Source organism: Kazachstania africana, chromosome 2 (assembly GCF_000304475.1).
Source record: "Kazachstania africana CBS 2517 chromosome 2, complete genome".
Classification (NCBI taxonomy): Eukaryota; Fungi; Ascomycota; class Saccharomycetes; order Saccharomycetales; family Saccharomycetaceae; genus Kazachstania; species Kazachstania africana.
Genome location: NC_018941.1, coordinates 966,554 through 983,465, shown reverse-complemented (window position 1 = coordinate 983,465; position 16,912 = coordinate 966,554). Strand labels below are relative to the sequence as shown.

General features: G+C 35.4%; 7 protein-coding genes across 7 annotated transcripts; 2 read left to right on the top strand and 5 right to left on the bottom strand.

The window, feature by feature from the left end:
- Nucleotides 1–168: 168 nt before the first annotated feature.
- Nucleotides 169–1,299, bottom strand: ARO2 (bifunctional chorismate synthase/riboflavin reductase [NAD(P)H] ARO2; the record flags this gene model as incomplete). The annotated part of the gene is made up of 1 exon (XM_003955853.1): nucleotides 169–1,299. One exon carries the CDS (start codon nucleotides 1,297–1,299, stop codon nucleotides 169–171), a length of 1,131 nt encoding a protein of 376 aa, XP_003955902.1.
- Nucleotides 1,300–2,027: 728 nt separating this feature from the next.
- INO80 (chromatin-remodeling ATPase INO80) lies at nucleotides 2,028–6,170 on the top strand (the record flags this gene model as incomplete). The annotated part of the gene is made up of 1 exon (XM_003955852.1): nucleotides 2,028–6,170. One exon carries the CDS (start codon nucleotides 2,028–2,030, stop codon nucleotides 6,168–6,170), a length of 4,143 nt encoding a protein of 1,380 aa, XP_003955901.1.
- Nucleotides 6,171–6,262: 92 nt separating this feature from the next.
- NUT1 (Nut1p) lies at nucleotides 6,263–9,709 on the bottom strand (the record flags this gene model as incomplete). Its single annotated transcript, XM_003955851.1, has 1 exon — nucleotides 6,263–9,709. The coding sequence occupies one exon, from the start codon at nucleotides 9,707–9,709 to the stop codon at nucleotides 6,263–6,265; it is 3,447 nt and encodes a 1,148-aa protein (XP_003955900.1).
- Nucleotides 9,710–10,023: 314 nt separating this feature from the next.
- PEX14 (Pex14p) lies at nucleotides 10,024–11,058 on the bottom strand (the record flags this gene model as incomplete). The annotated part of the gene is made up of 1 exon (XM_003955850.1): nucleotides 10,024–11,058. One exon carries the CDS (start codon nucleotides 11,056–11,058, stop codon nucleotides 10,024–10,026), a length of 1,035 nt encoding a protein of 344 aa, XP_003955899.1.
- Nucleotides 11,059–11,249: 191 nt separating this feature from the next.
- Nucleotides 11,250–12,056, top strand: LYS5 (holo-[acyl-carrier-protein] synthase; the record flags this gene model as incomplete). Its single annotated transcript, XM_003955849.1, has 1 exon — nucleotides 11,250–12,056. The coding sequence occupies one exon, from the start codon at nucleotides 11,250–11,252 to the stop codon at nucleotides 12,054–12,056; it is 807 nt and encodes a 268-aa protein (XP_003955898.1).
- Nucleotides 12,057–12,109: 53 nt separating this feature from the next.
- On the bottom strand, nucleotides 12,110–13,222 carry CDC43 (protein geranylgeranyltransferase type I subunit CDC43; the record flags this gene model as incomplete). Its single annotated transcript, XM_003955848.1, has 1 exon — nucleotides 12,110–13,222. The coding sequence occupies one exon, from the start codon at nucleotides 13,220–13,222 to the stop codon at nucleotides 12,110–12,112; it is 1,113 nt and encodes a 370-aa protein (XP_003955897.1).
- A 399-nt stretch (nucleotides 13,223–13,621) lies between these two features.
- AMS1 (alpha-mannosidase) lies at nucleotides 13,622–16,867 on the bottom strand (the record flags this gene model as incomplete). The annotated part of the gene is made up of 1 exon (XM_003955847.1): nucleotides 13,622–16,867. One exon carries the CDS (start codon nucleotides 16,865–16,867, stop codon nucleotides 13,622–13,624), a length of 3,246 nt encoding a protein of 1,081 aa, XP_003955896.1.
- Between the last annotated feature and the right edge of the window lie 45 nt (nucleotides 16,868–16,912).

Sequence of the window (16,912 nt, the reverse complement as noted above, 5' to 3'; positions counted from 1 at the left end):
CGGTTGTTAGGATCTGTAACTACTTTTACGTTTTTGTCGAATTTAATCAGTTTTCAGAAGATAACCTTCAAAATTCCAAAGAAAATGGATAACTATTCATAAAAGTTCTTTTTGATAATAATAATATATATACGTTAAATACAAAAGAGTTTCTTTTAGTTAAAGATTTTAATTGACAACACTTCTGGCAAAATCCCTTGATTTTTGAATTAATAGAGCGTCAGCTAATACTAAAGCAGTCATTGCTTCCACAATTGGAATTGCTCTTGGGGTGACAGCTGGATCATGTCTACCTTTGGCGGCAAGAATACCATCTTTACCGTCGTAAGTTGCGGTCTTTTGTTCTTGAGAGATGGTGGCGACGGACTTGAATGGCACAGAGAAGTAAATATTTTCACCATTAGAGATACCACCTTGGGTACCACCTGAGTTATTTGTCTTTGTTCTTAATCTTCCAGTTTCTTCATCCATATAGAATGGGTCGTTATGTTGGGAACCAGGTATACTGACACCTTGGAAACCTGAACCGATCTCGAAACCTTTAGACGCTGGAATAGATAACATTGCATGAGCTAGCATTGCTTCTAATTTATCGAAACAAGGTTCACCCAACCCAGTTGGTAAATTTCTCACTACACATGTGACCACACCACCGATAGAGTCCTTTTGACCCCTGTATTTTTCAATTTCTTTGACCATGTCACTAGCGACAGTGACATCGGGACATCTGATGTAACCTATAGAGTCAACTTTTTCTCTAGTTATAGTATTCAAAAGATGTTGGAATTTAGGGTCATTAAAGGTTCTATCCATTTTAATTTCACCAATTTGTGAGACAAATGCAACAATTTCGACATTTGATACTTGTTTTAAGAATTTTTCAGCGATACCACCTGCAGCAACTCTACCGATAGTTTCTCTTGCAGAAGCTCTACCACCACCGGATGAAGCTTTGATACCGTATTTTTCCGAATAGGTAAAATCAGCATGGGATGGCCTTGGGTAAAGATCCATTTCTGAATAATCCTTTGGTCTATGGTCTTCATTTTTAACGATCATAGCGATTGGAGTACCTAAAGTCTTATTAAATTCTACACCAGATTGAATTTCGACACGATCTTTTTCTTGTCTTGGAGTAGACAATTTACTTTGACCTGGTCTTCTTCTTGTCAATTGCGGTTGAATATCTTCTTCAGTCAATGTCATTCCTGGTGGTACACCATCGACTATACAGCCGACTGATTTACAGTGAGATTCACCGTAAGTGGTTACACGAAAGAACTTACCGAAAGTAGACATTTGTCGCTATTTTGCTTTAACTACGAAGAAAAGTGTTTTGTTTAATAATTCGAAATATAAGAAAGTATTGCTTAAAAGTAGTTTATAATTTTGGCACAAGAAGTGCAATACACCACTATTATTCTTACAATATCATTACCATCGCAGGCGGGCACACACTAAAAGAAAAGACAAAAAAGAAATTGGCATGTATGAATCATCTTTTTTTTTTTTTTTTGGGTTTAGTCGGAAGTCGTTATAGACGGATGGCACGTGATATAGAATTACCACGTGATATACACGTGATGATGATATCTCATTTCACAAAAACTTTGCTCTCGCAGGTTTCGAACCGATGCTTTTTCTATTTTTTTTTTTCTACAGCGCAACGCCAAGAATGAACAAGAAAAAAAAATTGCAGCAGTCTCTCAATCAAGAAGGAAGAGAGAAAGAAAGAAAAGTGGGAAGCACAGAGGTTGGTTTTGCAAAAGAATGGGAACATCAAACGTTTCTTGATTCAATAGGAGAGAAACAAGACAAAAATAACGACAAGGAAAAAAAATTTTTTTCTCAATAATATATACTTCTTGTACTCTCTTGTTAATATAATATACATTCATTCATATAACTCTAGTTGAATCAAACGTTGTTACTCTTGTTAAAGAAGGGAAAAAAAGATTATATTATTACAAATTAAGATTCCATAGTACCAAGCAAGTAAGAAACAACGGATACAACGGTTTAGTAGAATGTCTTCGTTATCAACATTATTGAATGATGATGATAGTAATGATAAAGAAGAGGCAGTAGTACCTATTGATAAGAAAGTGAATTTTTTAAATAGTTTAAATTCAAATTTGAGTAAGATTTTAAATAATGATGAGTTACAATTACAGTTACAAGATTGGAAATTCATTAATTTACAAGAATTTGAACTCATTTCAAATTGGAATGTTAAAAATATTCAATTGAATGAGATTTATAACATTATTAATGATTTAGATACTGAATGTAACGATTATTTCAATAGCTATAAAATTGATAGATTGAAATTAATCAAACAAACGTTGCAACAAAAACTGAAAGAAGACGAACAAGAAAAGAGACAGCAACCAAAATCAAAGAGACTACGTAATAGTACTACTTCTAAGGTTACTGATATCAAAATGGAAGATGGTGAATCAGAAAATATAAATTCATTGGAAAATGATTCAATGTTAGACGAAACAGATCAACAGATTCTTGATCTTAGTGAAAATCAAGATGTGGAAGATGATAACCGACAAGAAACTGAAGAAGATGAAGACGACATTGAAGATGAAATAGAAGATGATGAAGAAAATGAAGAAGAAGAAGAAGTAGAAGAAGATCTTCAAAGCGAAGCTTTAGAAGTTGAAGATAATGACGATAAAGATTTTACACCAGATGACTACAGCAAGCCAGCAAAATATCATCTAAAGGATAAATCACTCAATTTAAATAGTGACAAGACAAAAATCGTTCGTGAACTGATAAAGATGTCAAATAAAAATAAAATTCCAAGGATTAAGAAGAGAAAATTCACAAATTGTCTTGTTATGGATTATAAAAATAACTCTAAAGTAATAATAAAAATTACGTTAAAACAATTCCATGTAAGAAAATTAAAAAGATTACTCAATGAATCAAAGCGTAAGAGAGAGGAAGAGCAAGAAGGTGTTGAAGAAGAGCAACATCCAAAACGACGTAGATTCACCGATGACAAGAGGAAATCAAATACTAACAACAATCATGATTTACCAACCTATGGTATGAAATTGTCATTGAAAGAAGCAAGAGCAATCAAACGTCATCACGATAATACTTACATAACAATTTGGAAAGACATGGCTCGTAAGGATTCAAATAAAATGCTTCGATTAATTCAGCAAATTCAATCTACCAGATATAATAATTTTAGAAAAACTTCATCCCTTTGTGCTAGAGAAGCAAGAAAATGGCAGTCAAGAAACTTCAAGCAAATTAAGGACATGCAAACAAGAGCAAGAAGAGGTATTAGAGAAATGTCCAATTTTTGGAAGAGAAATGAACGTGAGGAAAGAGAAGTCAAGCGTAAAGCAGAAAAAGTTGCTCTAGAAGCTGCAAAGAAAGAGGAAGAAGAAAGAGAAGCAAAGAGACAGGCTAAGAAATTGAATTTCCTTTTAACTCAAACTGAATTATATTCTCATTTCATTGGAAGAAAAATTAAGACCAATGAAATTGAAGGGAATGAGAAACAGAAGCATATTAATGATGATATCGATTTGGAAGCAACAAGTGCCAATAAGAATGAATTCAACTCCATTGATTTCGATAACGAAACTGAAGAGCAATTGAGATTAAAAGCAGCAGAAAACGCTTCAAGTGTTCTCGCTCAAACAAGAGCAAAGGCAAAAGAATTTGATAATCTACATCTTGAAGAAGATAACAATGAAGAGGAACTGAATTTCCAGAATCCGACCTCATTGGGTGAAATCACAATTGATCAATCAAAGCTATTGGCTTGCACATTAAAGGAATATCAATTAAAAGGTTTAAATTGGCTGGCAAATCTATACGATCAAGGTATCAATGGTATTCTTGCAGATGAAATGGGTTTAGGTAAAACCGTTCAATCTATATCTGTTTTAGCTCATCTAGCAGAACGTTACAATATATGGGGTCCATTTTTAGTCGTAACACCAGCATCCACGTTACATAATTGGGTTAACGAAATTTCTAAATTCGTCCCAGATTTCAAAATTCTTCCATATTGGGGGAATGCAAAGGATCGTAAAGTTCTTAGAAAGTTCTGGGACAGAAAGAATTTAAGATATACTAAGGATGCACCATTTCATGTGATGGTTACCTCATACCAAATGGTCGTATCCGATGTCAACTACTTGCAGAAAATGAAATGGCAATACATGATATTGGATGAGGCCCAAGCCATTAAATCGTCCCAATCGTCACGTTGGAGGAATCTTTTAAGCTTTCATTGTCGTAACAGACTATTATTAACTGGTACCCCGATTCAAAATAATATGCAAGAATTATGGGCACTGTTACATTTTATCATGCCTTCACTGTTTGATTCACACGATGAATTCAGTGAATGGTTTTCTAGGGATATTGAATCGCATGCTGAATCAAATACGCAGATAAATCAACAACAATTAAGAAGGTTACACATGATCTTGAAACCATTTATGTTGAGACGTATAAAGAAAAACGTTCAATCAGAATTAGGAGATAAGATAGAAATTGACGTTTTATGTGATTTAACTCAAAGACAAGAAAAACTCTATAAAGTTTTGAAATCTCAAGTTTCAAGCAATTATGATGCTATTGAAAATGCTGCTGGTGCCGATGATGCAGGAAGTGATCAAAACTTGGTAAATTACGTCATGCAATTTAGAAAAGTTTGTAACCATCCTGATTTATTTGAAAGGGCAGATGTGGATTCTCCGTTTGCATTCGTTAATTTTGGTAGAACAAGTTCCTTACTAAGAAGGAACACAACATTTAACGGCGGTAGCGGAGGAATGACAACCGGCAATAGCGGAAACAGCGCCAACATCAGTGCTTTCAATAGTAGTACTAATTTGAAAATCGCCAGCAATTCTAGCATAGACAATTTGAATAATACAGTTAGAAAATACTTTAATATGTTAGAAGTAGTGTATTCAACAACGAATCCAATTCGTTACAGTTTACCAAAGTTAATTTATGAAGACTTGATTTTACCCAACTTTGCCAATAATGTCGACGTTTTGCATAAAATTGTAAATTATGAGATGAATATTTTGAACCCTACAACAAACCGCGAACTGTGCGAAACTCTATCGAGAATGACTGGCTTGTCTTTTGACTCGTTCACTACTCTAGCACACAAAAAATTAGAGATGAGAGCTGTTGAACTTAACTGTGATGAAATAATCAAGTCGAAGAAGTGTTCCTTCTATGCTAATCTTTTAATGATGGATCATACATCTCAGTTGACCGAACTTTCTAAAGAAACTACAAAAGGTGTTCTCCAGTCTCTATTAAGTATCAAGGAAAGGGTTTATACTGACCAATACTGGAATTCATTAAGTCCTGCCTATCAGGATCGTGCATCTGCTAGTCCAATATCTATCCAAGTACTTGGTTCCAGTAATTTTACAAACAAAATCGAGGGCGAACTATTTGACCCAGTTATATCGCAAGCCCTATCCGATATCCCTCCAATTATTCAATACAACATGCATGTATACAGAAAAATTCCAATTGAAGAGTTCCCAAAGACGAATTTATTCCCAGAACCATTGAACAAAAATTTTGCATCAACTATTTCTATGCCATCAATGGATAGGTTCATCACGGAATCAGCAAAACTAAAGAAACTGGATGAGATGTTACCAAAATTGAAAAGTGGTAACCACAGAGTATTGATTTATTTCCAAATGACAAAAATGATGGACCTCATGGAAGAATATTTAACTTATAGACAGTACAACCATATCAGATTAGATGGTTCCTCGAAATTGGAGGATCGTCGTGATTTGGTTCATGACTGGCAAACAAAACCAGAAATATTCATTTTCCTTCTTAGTACAAGGGCCGGTGGGTTAGGTATTAACCTAACAGCGGCAGATACAGTCATATTTTATGACTCAGACTGGAACCCAACAATCGACTCTCAAGCTATGGATAGAGCTCATAGATTAGGTCAGACAAGACAAGTTACTGTTTACAGGTTACTGGTTAAGGGTACTATTGAAGAAAGAATGAGAGACAGAGCCAAACAAAAAGAACAGGTTCAACAGGTTGTTATGGAGGGGAAGACCCAGGAAAATAATGTAAGGACTATCGAAACCACTGCAAGGGTGGAAAAGCAAAATATAAGCAATTAACGCATTTTTTATAACTATTTATCCCTCATATATTATGTTTTTCTGTAAGATTGTTATGGTATTAAAAATATTTTACAACTGCATTTTTTTTTTTACGTAAGAAGCTTATTTAAAATACACACGTTTTTTAGCGCACTTAGATACTTTTTGTAATATCTGAAAAATCTCTCATACTCTTCCTTTGTTATTATTCCGTCCTTGAAAGCAGTTTCTTTCGATTTTCTTGCTTCATGAATAATTATACCAAATGAATCCCTTTTAGAAATATACAAATTTTTCAATTTTTGGTTCTTGCTCTCATGTTCAAGACTGATTATTTTCAAGTCTTCATCTGGTACATGTGTACTAGTATCGTTTTCACCAAAAAGCATATCAAAGTCGTCATCGGCATCCTGTTTTACTTGAGGCTCTTCAAGTTGCGGTATATTCTTTTCATCTTTTTGGAGCGCTGCATAATCTGTCCCGGTAATATTACCTTCATTCTCATCTTCGAAGAGTCGTATCATATTTAGGGCTTCAACATGCGATTCACAGTCATATAAGACCAAGAAATAAAAGAAATAGTCAAATACATGATCGCTTTCAATTGCTGCCATCTTGTTCCTTGCCGCGGGAACGCCATATGTAGTTAATTTATAGTCTAACGTTTGTAAAACATCGTACAAAAAAACCTTTGGTGTCACAATATTTATCACCTCTCGTAAATAATCCAAATTATAATAAGTGCTGCTATGCAAGTTCCAAAATGAGTTGATTTGGTTTGTCATTATTTTATTTATTGGATTTTCGTTAACAATCAAAAACTCATGGTAACCAAGTGGCTTCCTTTCAGAGTACATATTTTCAGAATTTATTACCCTTTGATCTACATTATAAAATGGAGAAACATTCAGAACCGAAACTAGCTTATTAATGATAGAATTCAATGCAGGCTGCTCCTGTAAATCAGAAGAGTAAACCCCATAGCTAGATTGTTTTGGCGTGCCAAACTTCCTGAAGGTCTTCAAAAGTGAAACTGCATTAATTTTTAATACGGCTACATGGAAGGCTTGCGAGTCTTCATTCAAGGTATTTGGATTGAAAAGTGAGTTTAAAATAACAAATACCATGTCAAGCAATTTCTCTTTGTTCTTATCATCTTTCAAATATAGTAAGTATTGTTCCAGCCAATATGATATTTTTATTAAACTGGCAAGCATGAATGGTTGTAAGAAATATTCGAGTCCTCCAACAATTTGATTAATATCGGTGACAAAACCTATCTCAAGTGCCAACATCACTTGTTTAAAAATAAACGGGATTAGTGTAGATAGCTGTTTAACATCAGTTTTTTGCAGAAGAGTGTCAGATATTGAACCGTTTATGAAAAGGTCAGATAGCCAATTTTGTATGAGCTTGACAGAGTCTAGATTGAATTGTTGGTTATTATTAATTTTATAATCGTCAGGAATATCTGATAGGCTAGAAATGAAGGATATTGAAAATGAGTTATTTATTGTCAGTTCGTTTGAAATATAGGCAACGTCGCGCAATGAAACATTGTAATCTTGAACTAGTAAAATCAATAATAAAAGAGCCCAGCTTAAAGACAGTGAAATGTTATTATACTCTTCTGAGTCCTCTGAAGGTTCCTTTTTGGTCAGTTCGGTGTTTTGTTGGGAAAAATCAATAAACTTCATAGTTACTTCTGCAAACATCTTTGGTGAACAGAATGATAAGACATAAGTAAGAGAATGCGAGAAGTTGAAAAAAAGAATTCCGTAGATTTTAGCTATTCTACCATAATTTTGCACTTCTATTGAATTTGTCAAGAGATCCAATATGGTTTTGGATATTTTCCTTTGCTGCGTTGGGGGAATACTTTCAAAAGAACATAAAACTTGATAGAGTCCGTTACTATATGATTCAGTTTTAGGTCGAATAATCATTTGCAACTCAAGTGAGTCAATTGATTGAGAAACAAAAGAGGGAATATCGTGGACCGTTTCTTGAACACCTTGTGCTGTTACTATAATGAGGTCATCTGAAATAGGTAGAGAGTTTGGGTCTACTACCTGATCATCTCTTAGAAACTCATTAATGTAAGATGCAGGTTGTAGTTTCAACATAATGAGAGATTTTATGAAATCATGTCTCAAGTCAAAACATGTAGAAGAAAAGTCGTCAAATAAATCCTCATTTCTATTCTTCATATCATCCTTTTCGGAGTAGTAGTTTCTAATAACTTTAATAACTTTAGCATCAATCTTCTCCATGGCATTTGTCACTACCTGAGGATTTCTTGAAGAATGTTCCAGTATTAGCAACGGCAGATGTTTTGAAATGAAAATGATCCATTGTCTTTCGAGAACATTCATATTAGCATTGGTCTGATGGTACTGTTTGTTGCTTACAAATTGTGCAAAACATGTGAATGATGTTTCTATTAGATCAGTAAGTATAGCGTCAGAATTCTGGAGGGAAGCTGCTGTTTCTTGAAAGAGGGTCCCAGAGATAGATGCATATCTCATTAAAAAATCCGAATCTACTGGTTCCCACTTTAGAAGTTTATTATTGAGCCATAAGTTCTTGTAATAACGTAATAATTTCATATCCTTATATTTTACCACAGAGATGGAGCCCGCAGAACTGGACATTGGAGTTTTCATTGTGGATAATGGGCTTGCAACGAAGTTAGGAGATGTAATAGTTGGTGAATTTACAAACTCTCGTGTGGTATCCTTAGGAAAATGACCCGCACCTTTGAATAAAAGCTTCATATCCACTGAATGCTGCATTGTCTTGTATAACAGTCTATTGATTTTTGATAGGCGATTCATCAGAGAATGAAAGGATTCTCGAGAGCTGTTTGACGATATAACTATTGGAGAAGCGCTAAATTTGATGGACGCTTGTAAAACTTTACAGAGACATACAATCAATTCATTGCTGGAAGTATTTGTGTCCGCATTCAATATGCTAGGTATTATGATTTGAGACAGATCTTTGTTTAATTGGTCAATGACTAATCTATCTGTTAGTTTAGTAAAAAAAAGACAGATTTTAGATAGGAAATGGATCAACATCATAGATTCGTCTATCAAGTTCAATTTTGGCATGAAAGCCTCAATCAAAGTACTATTATAATTAACAAACAAAACCTCAACAGCATAATCTGCCAAAATCAATGACTTCCTTGAATTCAAAAGTTTAATGAAGTCATCAGATATTACGCTTGCAACTTCAGCTTCAGTATTGATATTGCTGTCAGATTCTTCATTTTCAATATTTTGAGAGAATTTTTCATTATAAAATTCTTTATAAAGGTTCAAAAACTCAATCGAAGGGATATCTCTCTCTTCACACTTGATTCCCAGACTATATATGGACTCGTGTTCAATCGATACAGTCATGGTGTCGTGTGCGATTCGTACTATTGATGATCTAGCTTCTGTATGTGTTTGAAGTTTCAAATCGAATCGTCTTAATAAAAGCTTCGGCCAAAATATATCTAGAATATGCAGGCCCGAGTTTATGGCAATTATATAGAAATGTTGCATAAAATAAGTTGCATGGTATAGTACTTATGAGGACGGCTTATAAATTTGCTGTAATCCTATAAAGATAATATATAAAACAGATGATGTTAATATACATCTAATATCATTTTATAACGAAAGAGAGTGGGGTGTAAGAAAATATTACCTATTTCATTAATTATCTTTTCTAATGCATTGACAACTCGTAGCCAATTATTTTTTCAAGTGTACCTTCAGAAGAGTTTTTTCACCTGCTGCAAACGTTATCGTACAATGCATTGCCAGTTAATAAAACATTTCATAACTTCAAAAACATTCTCCCTGCGAAAAAAAAGTTACCGTTCATTTTGCTCAGCATCTTCTAGAGCAGTCTGCCAACTTGGTGTGGCAGTAGAGCTGTTCTTTTGCCATTCTGGAATTGCACTATTGCTTAATAAAGAATCTTCTCTCGCCTTTTTCCATGCTGGGATGGTGTTTTCTGTCTCGCTCGAGGATACATTATCAGTCAAATTCATCTTCGCTAGTAATTCCGAGGCAGATGGTATAGCTTCTATCCCAGGAATACCTTGCAGTGGTGATTGTTTTTTTAATTCATTATCAACACTTTTGGTACAATTTTCAGTATCCCTTCTATCAGCCTTATTACTGGAATTAACAGAGTTCTCAGTATTATTCATTAAACTCTTCAATGAAGAGACCTCTTCGCTTATTTTATTTATTTCCTTTATAGCACCATTTTTGGATACAAATTCTTGAATTGAATGTTGCAAATTATTCATTTCTGATTTTAATAGTCTGAAATCATCTTCCACTTTTTTCCTACCTGTGGTAGTCTGCTCAAGAGCTGCTTTCAATTGCACAATAGTTGCATCAAGTTCATCTAATTTTTCTTTTCTTCCTCCCTGAATAAAGCCTGCTCCCTGTTCAATCGCATTCAACACTTTGTCTACTTTATCAAATTGAGAATTGATCTCGTCCTTGTCTTGTTCCAATTTTGTCTTCGATTGGGGCAAAATATTCGGTAAAATGTAACGTTTGGTAACTTCATGAAGGCCATAAAACAACCCAGCAGTAGCAGTTGCCATGACAAAATAATCCTTCCAATCACGTTGTGGCAAAGGGGGTGGAATAGCTTCATACATAAAATCCGGACTAATTGTGTCATTATTGACTTTAACATCATTAGAGGCGTTGCTCTTTTGTTCCTTAGATTGTTTCAAAGCTAGTTCAATCTCATGTTCATTGAGGCCCTTTGATTGTAAAAATTCTATCTTATTTGCGAGTGGAGCATCCTTAATCGAGTCATCCGTAAGAAATGCAACTGCAGAGTTATACAACTGAGCTCTGTCTTCAGGAACACTGTTAATCATAACAATACGGTGATAATTTGGAGCGAGTCTTGCTGTTAGTCAGAATACCTCTTAACTGTTGCTTTCAATATCAAATTTGAATTTTCCTTCCAAAGACCGAGAACCATCAAATGTCAAAAAAGCTTGACGATGAATGACTAACATCGAAGAGGTGCAAGGTCACGTTAACAAAAACTTAAATTGAAAAGCAGATGGCAGATCTGCTTCAATCATTCATAGATTATACCGAAAGTAATCAATCATGGGAAGCAATCCTGGCAATTAATGTCAATGAAAGTGGTCTTCACGATGAGTTTCTATTCGAGAAAGCGATAAGGTTACTGCCTTTGACGTGGCAAAACCATGTGCTTACTACGCGTAGCTTATACGATAGACGTACTGCGTTATGTAATCGATTATTACAAATTTTTGGCTGTTCTGTAGCTTCAAAGACATCACCTAAGTCCTTAACCTACACCTGTGGCAGGTATGGAAAACCAATTTTAGCATCCTCTGATTCCGTCAAATTCAGCATGTCAAATGGCTCAACTCATACCGTCATGTATCTTGTGAATAGTTTGAACAATAATATGGAAGTAGGCGTTGACATTGCCTCGAAGACTGACATCAAAAGTGCGGACGAAATCAACCTATTTGAGGACATATTTTCCTCTGCTGAGCAGGCATGTATATCACGGTGTGACGACAGGTCTAAGATAGCGATGTTTATATACTATTGGTCATTGAAGGAAAGCTATACGAAGTTCACAGGGACCGGGCTGAATTGTGAGCTCAAAGCTATAGACCTTGGTGCCATTAATTTGTGTCAGGATTTCTCTTCAATCAAAAGACAGATTCATGGTAACTCAGTCATATTCCAGTCTCAATGGATAAATGATGATTTGAATGAAATTGTTACCACATGCCAAAATTCTCTTAAAGACGACTGTTTTGAGAGGACTTGCATCTTCATATTAACTTTCAAGGATATGATAAATTATTTGGAAAATTTGGACTAAGGATGATGTTCCGTAGGGCAAAGAATTATAGAATTACATACTCAATTATATTCTTACAAGCCCATTTGTTCAGTCGAATCTTTTGTGATACATAGTACGCCATTAAAGTTACCTTCTATCAATTCCAAAGCAGCAAATCCCAAACACGTGTGATATATATCTGCATCATCTGCATCATTTTTGCTAAAACCACCAGTGAGAGTACACTGTGTTCTCTTCAAAATATATTTTTTGGTGAGGTCTGCATTGCACAATTTCTTCCAGTCTTTCCTCAGTATTTGTAATGAATTCAAACACCAAAATGCATAGCACGTATCAGCATATTTGTTTTCTCTTCCTTGAAATCCACCATGATCATTTTCATCGTAATATTCATTTGATTCTTGACATTTTTGACATCCTAACTTAGACAACTGTCTTTGCAGAAGCCATTCAATCGTATTTTCCTTGAAATCTGTTGTGAGGGTTTCATTCTTTTGCAGCAATGCCAACGTAGACAAAGCGCAAGAAGTATATCCTGCATGAGGTTCCCCATATTGACCAAAGCCGCCAAAATCACACTCTTGCGATTTGATAAACTTTAGCAAATTATCTACATTAATGTATTTGTTGAAATCTTTTTCAGATCTGCATCCTGCAATATATAATATAGCCACAGCAATGTAACAGAACCTTAGATCGTGTGAATCCACTGCAGACGGCGAGCCGTCCTTGTAATCTAAAAATGAGACGAATGAACCATCTGTGAGTTGACATTTCCCCACAAAGTTACAAAGGCTTTCTGTATCGAGAATTTTTTCGAAAAATTCTCTATCATGTAATGTAGTCAACGTTAATAAACCGAATAATGTGTTTGGCAAAGTTATACTTATAACATCTGGAACAATTGCACTCAGGCTTCCTACAAAACCAGATATCTTTTTTCTTGATTCTTCAACTTGATAAGATGTGTAATGACTTCTGACCCAGCCTAAATTGCTCTGATATTTTTCAGAAACATCCTGATATATTACAGACAGACTTACAATTGCGTAAAAAACAATTGCGAATTTATTAACCTCGTAACTTTCATATCTAGAAGGAAGCAGCGAAAGGTGAAATTGGAGGAACTTGACATGTTTTGTTAGGTTATCTTCTAAGCTCATATTGACCCTTTTCTGTGCCATTGCCTCAGTCTTCGATGCTCTTATTTATTTAGCGTAAGTCTTTCGCTTATAAAAAATATGTAGTGCAAAGTTCGCCCAGTATTTGCCAGTAGGAAAACTCCACAGTATAATAAATATATAAAAAGCTTCAAATATGGATGCGCCTTTACAAGCAATAGTTTTTGAGCACCAAGAAGGTTGTATATAATAGCTATTACGTGTACTGTCCACGCTTCAGTTATTAAGATGTATTATAACTGAAAAAGAACAGCCGATAATTGGTTCATCATAAAAGGCAAAATATCATGTTACTAACTTCACCTTGCATCTTGAAAGCAGAAATGGATACAACCTCGACTATTGTTAATATAAGGATATCTATCTACTGAATAAAAATATCTAGTGGAATAGAATGCCAGTTCACATGTATTCCAACCTATATGAGGCAACTTCAAATGGTCTTAGGGCAATTGCAATTGCGAAAAGGTCCTCTCCATTTTTATCCTTTGTGAATTCAACCTCTTCGTATTGTTCCATTTCAAGGTTATCGATTTTTGTAACGTTCTTTAAATGAAGTGAAGTAGACAATATAGCCCTCGATTCGCCCCCTAACGATTCAAAAACTCTCACTATCATACTTTTAGAATCTTCTGGTTTCAGTGAATATTCCGATTTCAGTTCTGAATCGTCTTCGCCTCTTTTTATGTTCGATAAAACAACATTTTCATCCCCTTTGATCCCAATTATACTTTCAAATCTGCTTATTAGTGAATCTGGAATTCCATAATTTCCAGTATAGTTATATTCATAAGCTAATCTCACCGTCTTGCTTGATAACCCGTTTTTATGAGGATATATTGCGTACCTCATTTTATGATCGCCCATATCAGCGTGTGCATCTGGAGCCTTAGGTGAACGTAGCAACGATAACCTCATTAAATTTCCATGAGTCGAAAACCCATATTTAGAGTCGTTCAATATTGAAACACCTTTTGTATATTCGGAGTAATCAGTAAATTTGTGACCACAGACTTCAAACTTTGCTACATCCCATGATGTATTATAGTGCGTTGGTCTCTTGGTCACACCAAACTGCGTTTCGTAAGAAGCAAAATCATTACGGATATTAACTGGAAACTCCACTTTCAAAAACTCATTTCTTCTATCCCAATTGCTTACGGAACATGTGATATCTACGAAATTCCCTTCCTCATTATTTTTATCATGAGCGGCTAATGATATCGAAGAGGTAATCTTACATGTATCTGATAATTTAACAGTTACTTCGACTGTACACTTTTCGGGCGTATTGCACGTAACATGAACCCTTTCGATATCAGTTAAGTACTTATATTGGTCCACTGAATATAATTCAGTGTCCCAAGCTTGCCAGCTTAAGGGTTTATCGTCAAACAAGACAAATTGGTTGGCTCCAACTTTATTTCTCCCGTTTTTTAAATCAATAAATTCAGCATCAACATCAGTTGTTTTCAAGCTAGTAATTGTGCCGCTGACTTTATTAATTGTTACTGTTAGAACGCCATTGGAAAGAATAAAGGAATCGTCAGTGACATCAATACTAACGCTGTCCTGCGAATTTAGTGACTTTGCTAAATTACGTTTCCAGGACAAAGTTGAGACTCCCACAAGTTTTGAGTTTTCTCGGCTCCTTTCCAGATAGCTAATAATATCATTAATCATTTCTTCGGTTTTCTTTACAACATTACGTAGCATAGGAACTGCTTCATACTTATAAACCATTTCGATACAAGATCCTGGTAGGACATCGTGAAACTGACACAACAAGATGTTTTCCCAAAGTTCATTTATTTGATTTACGGGATAGGAGAAGGAATCAGGGAATAGAATGGAGGTCTTCGTAGCAATCCACTCAAGATCATGGATTCTGATCTCTGCCATCCTCATTAATTTCTTTGTATTTGCCTGACTTGTGTATGTGCCTCTATGGAATTCAAAATAAAGCTCGCCCATCCATGTCGGTAAGTTTTTACCACTATCTGTTTTATCTAAGATATCTTGATAAAAATCATCTACAGTGGCCCCAACATGTAATTTTGGAATGACATTTCCATTACGGTTACTCATAGATCTAATACGTCTCATTTTCTCTAGCATTTCTCTAGTAGGTCCTCCACCGCCGTCACCCTTACCGTATAACATCAAGCCCGATCCATAAAACTCACTCGATTTGTTTTGTTTTGCTGTACGTAAGACATCGCCAAAATGAGAATCTGCTGTGTATGTATTCCCTGGTGGCATATGCGTTAACAACTGAGACCCATCAAGGCCTGCCCAGTTAAAAGTCGAATGAGGGAAACTATTAATATTATTCCAAGATAGTTTTTGGGTTAAAAACTTGGTGATCCCCGATAATTGACATAGTTGAGGAATTTGTGAGGAATAACCGAAAGTGTCAGGTAACCAAAATATATCAGATTTAAATCCAAAGTGCTTCAAGAAAAATCTTTGGCCAAAGAAAAATTGTCTTGCCAACGACTCTCCAGAGGGAATATTGGTATCATTTTCTACCCATGAGCCCCCGATTGGTATGAATTGTGATTGCTGGACTTTTGGTATAATGACATTGTTGAAAAAATCTGGATGATTTTGCAAAAGCCACTTGAATTGTTGAGCCTGCGAAGCGACAAACTGATATTCAGGATATTCGTCCATCAGCACACATTGGGAAGCCCATGAACGAACAATTTTTCTTTTCGTTTCTGCAAATGGCCACAACCAGGCAGTGTCGATGTGACAGTTCCCAATACCATAAACGCTAGCTAATTGTTGAGAATCGCCCTTGTAAAACACTTCTGCTGTATCTGCGTATTCATCAAAGTATTCACTTTTGATTAATTCACGACATTCTGCGACACTAGACCTATTGTTGATGTCAAATAGGTCCATTACCTTATTTGCAACATGTCTAGCCCTATGTTTTTGCCAAGTATCGCCTGGTAGCTCTCTTGCTGCGTCACTTAACATCCAGAAATCAAAGTAAAGGGCACGGGCTTCCCAATCAGGCCAAACAATGTCAACAGTATCTAGATGAAAGTACCTATTTTCATCTGGAGGGTTGATCGTGGAACCTGCACCACAGCCAAACATCCCATTATTACCTGCCTCGATGTAGAACAGATATTCACCTGTGTTATTCTTGGGTAACAGATATTCGGTTCTTTCACCTCCAGAAAACGCAGTAACAGGTAGTAGTGTTTCAGGATCGATAACTACACCTTCATTGTTACAATTCCAATCAAATAGTAACTGTTCACCTGAATCTATCCATTTCTGTGGAACCTTTAAATATATCTTGAACCAAGTAGTAGACCAACTTGGCCCAAAAGGTTGTCCCTTATAACATTCCTGCCAAGTCAAGTTGTTCTTTCTGTCGGCATCAAGTATTGATTTCCACGATGGTCTTTTATCAGGAGATACAGGAGAGCTACCCTTTTCAAAAGGGACTTGATACCATAGGGCCTTTACTGAATTTTGGTCGAGTGATATTCTCTGTTTATCGTAGAACTTCGGTAAATTCAAATCACAATAATCACCGCCTTTTCTTATAAATTGCCTCAGTCTGTCCTCAAAAATGTTTTGAACAGGTTTAAACTGAGGGTCATAATTTACTCTCTCGTACGACATTGTTGATGATAGGGTTGTTTGGCTTTTACGAATGTTGTTATGTGT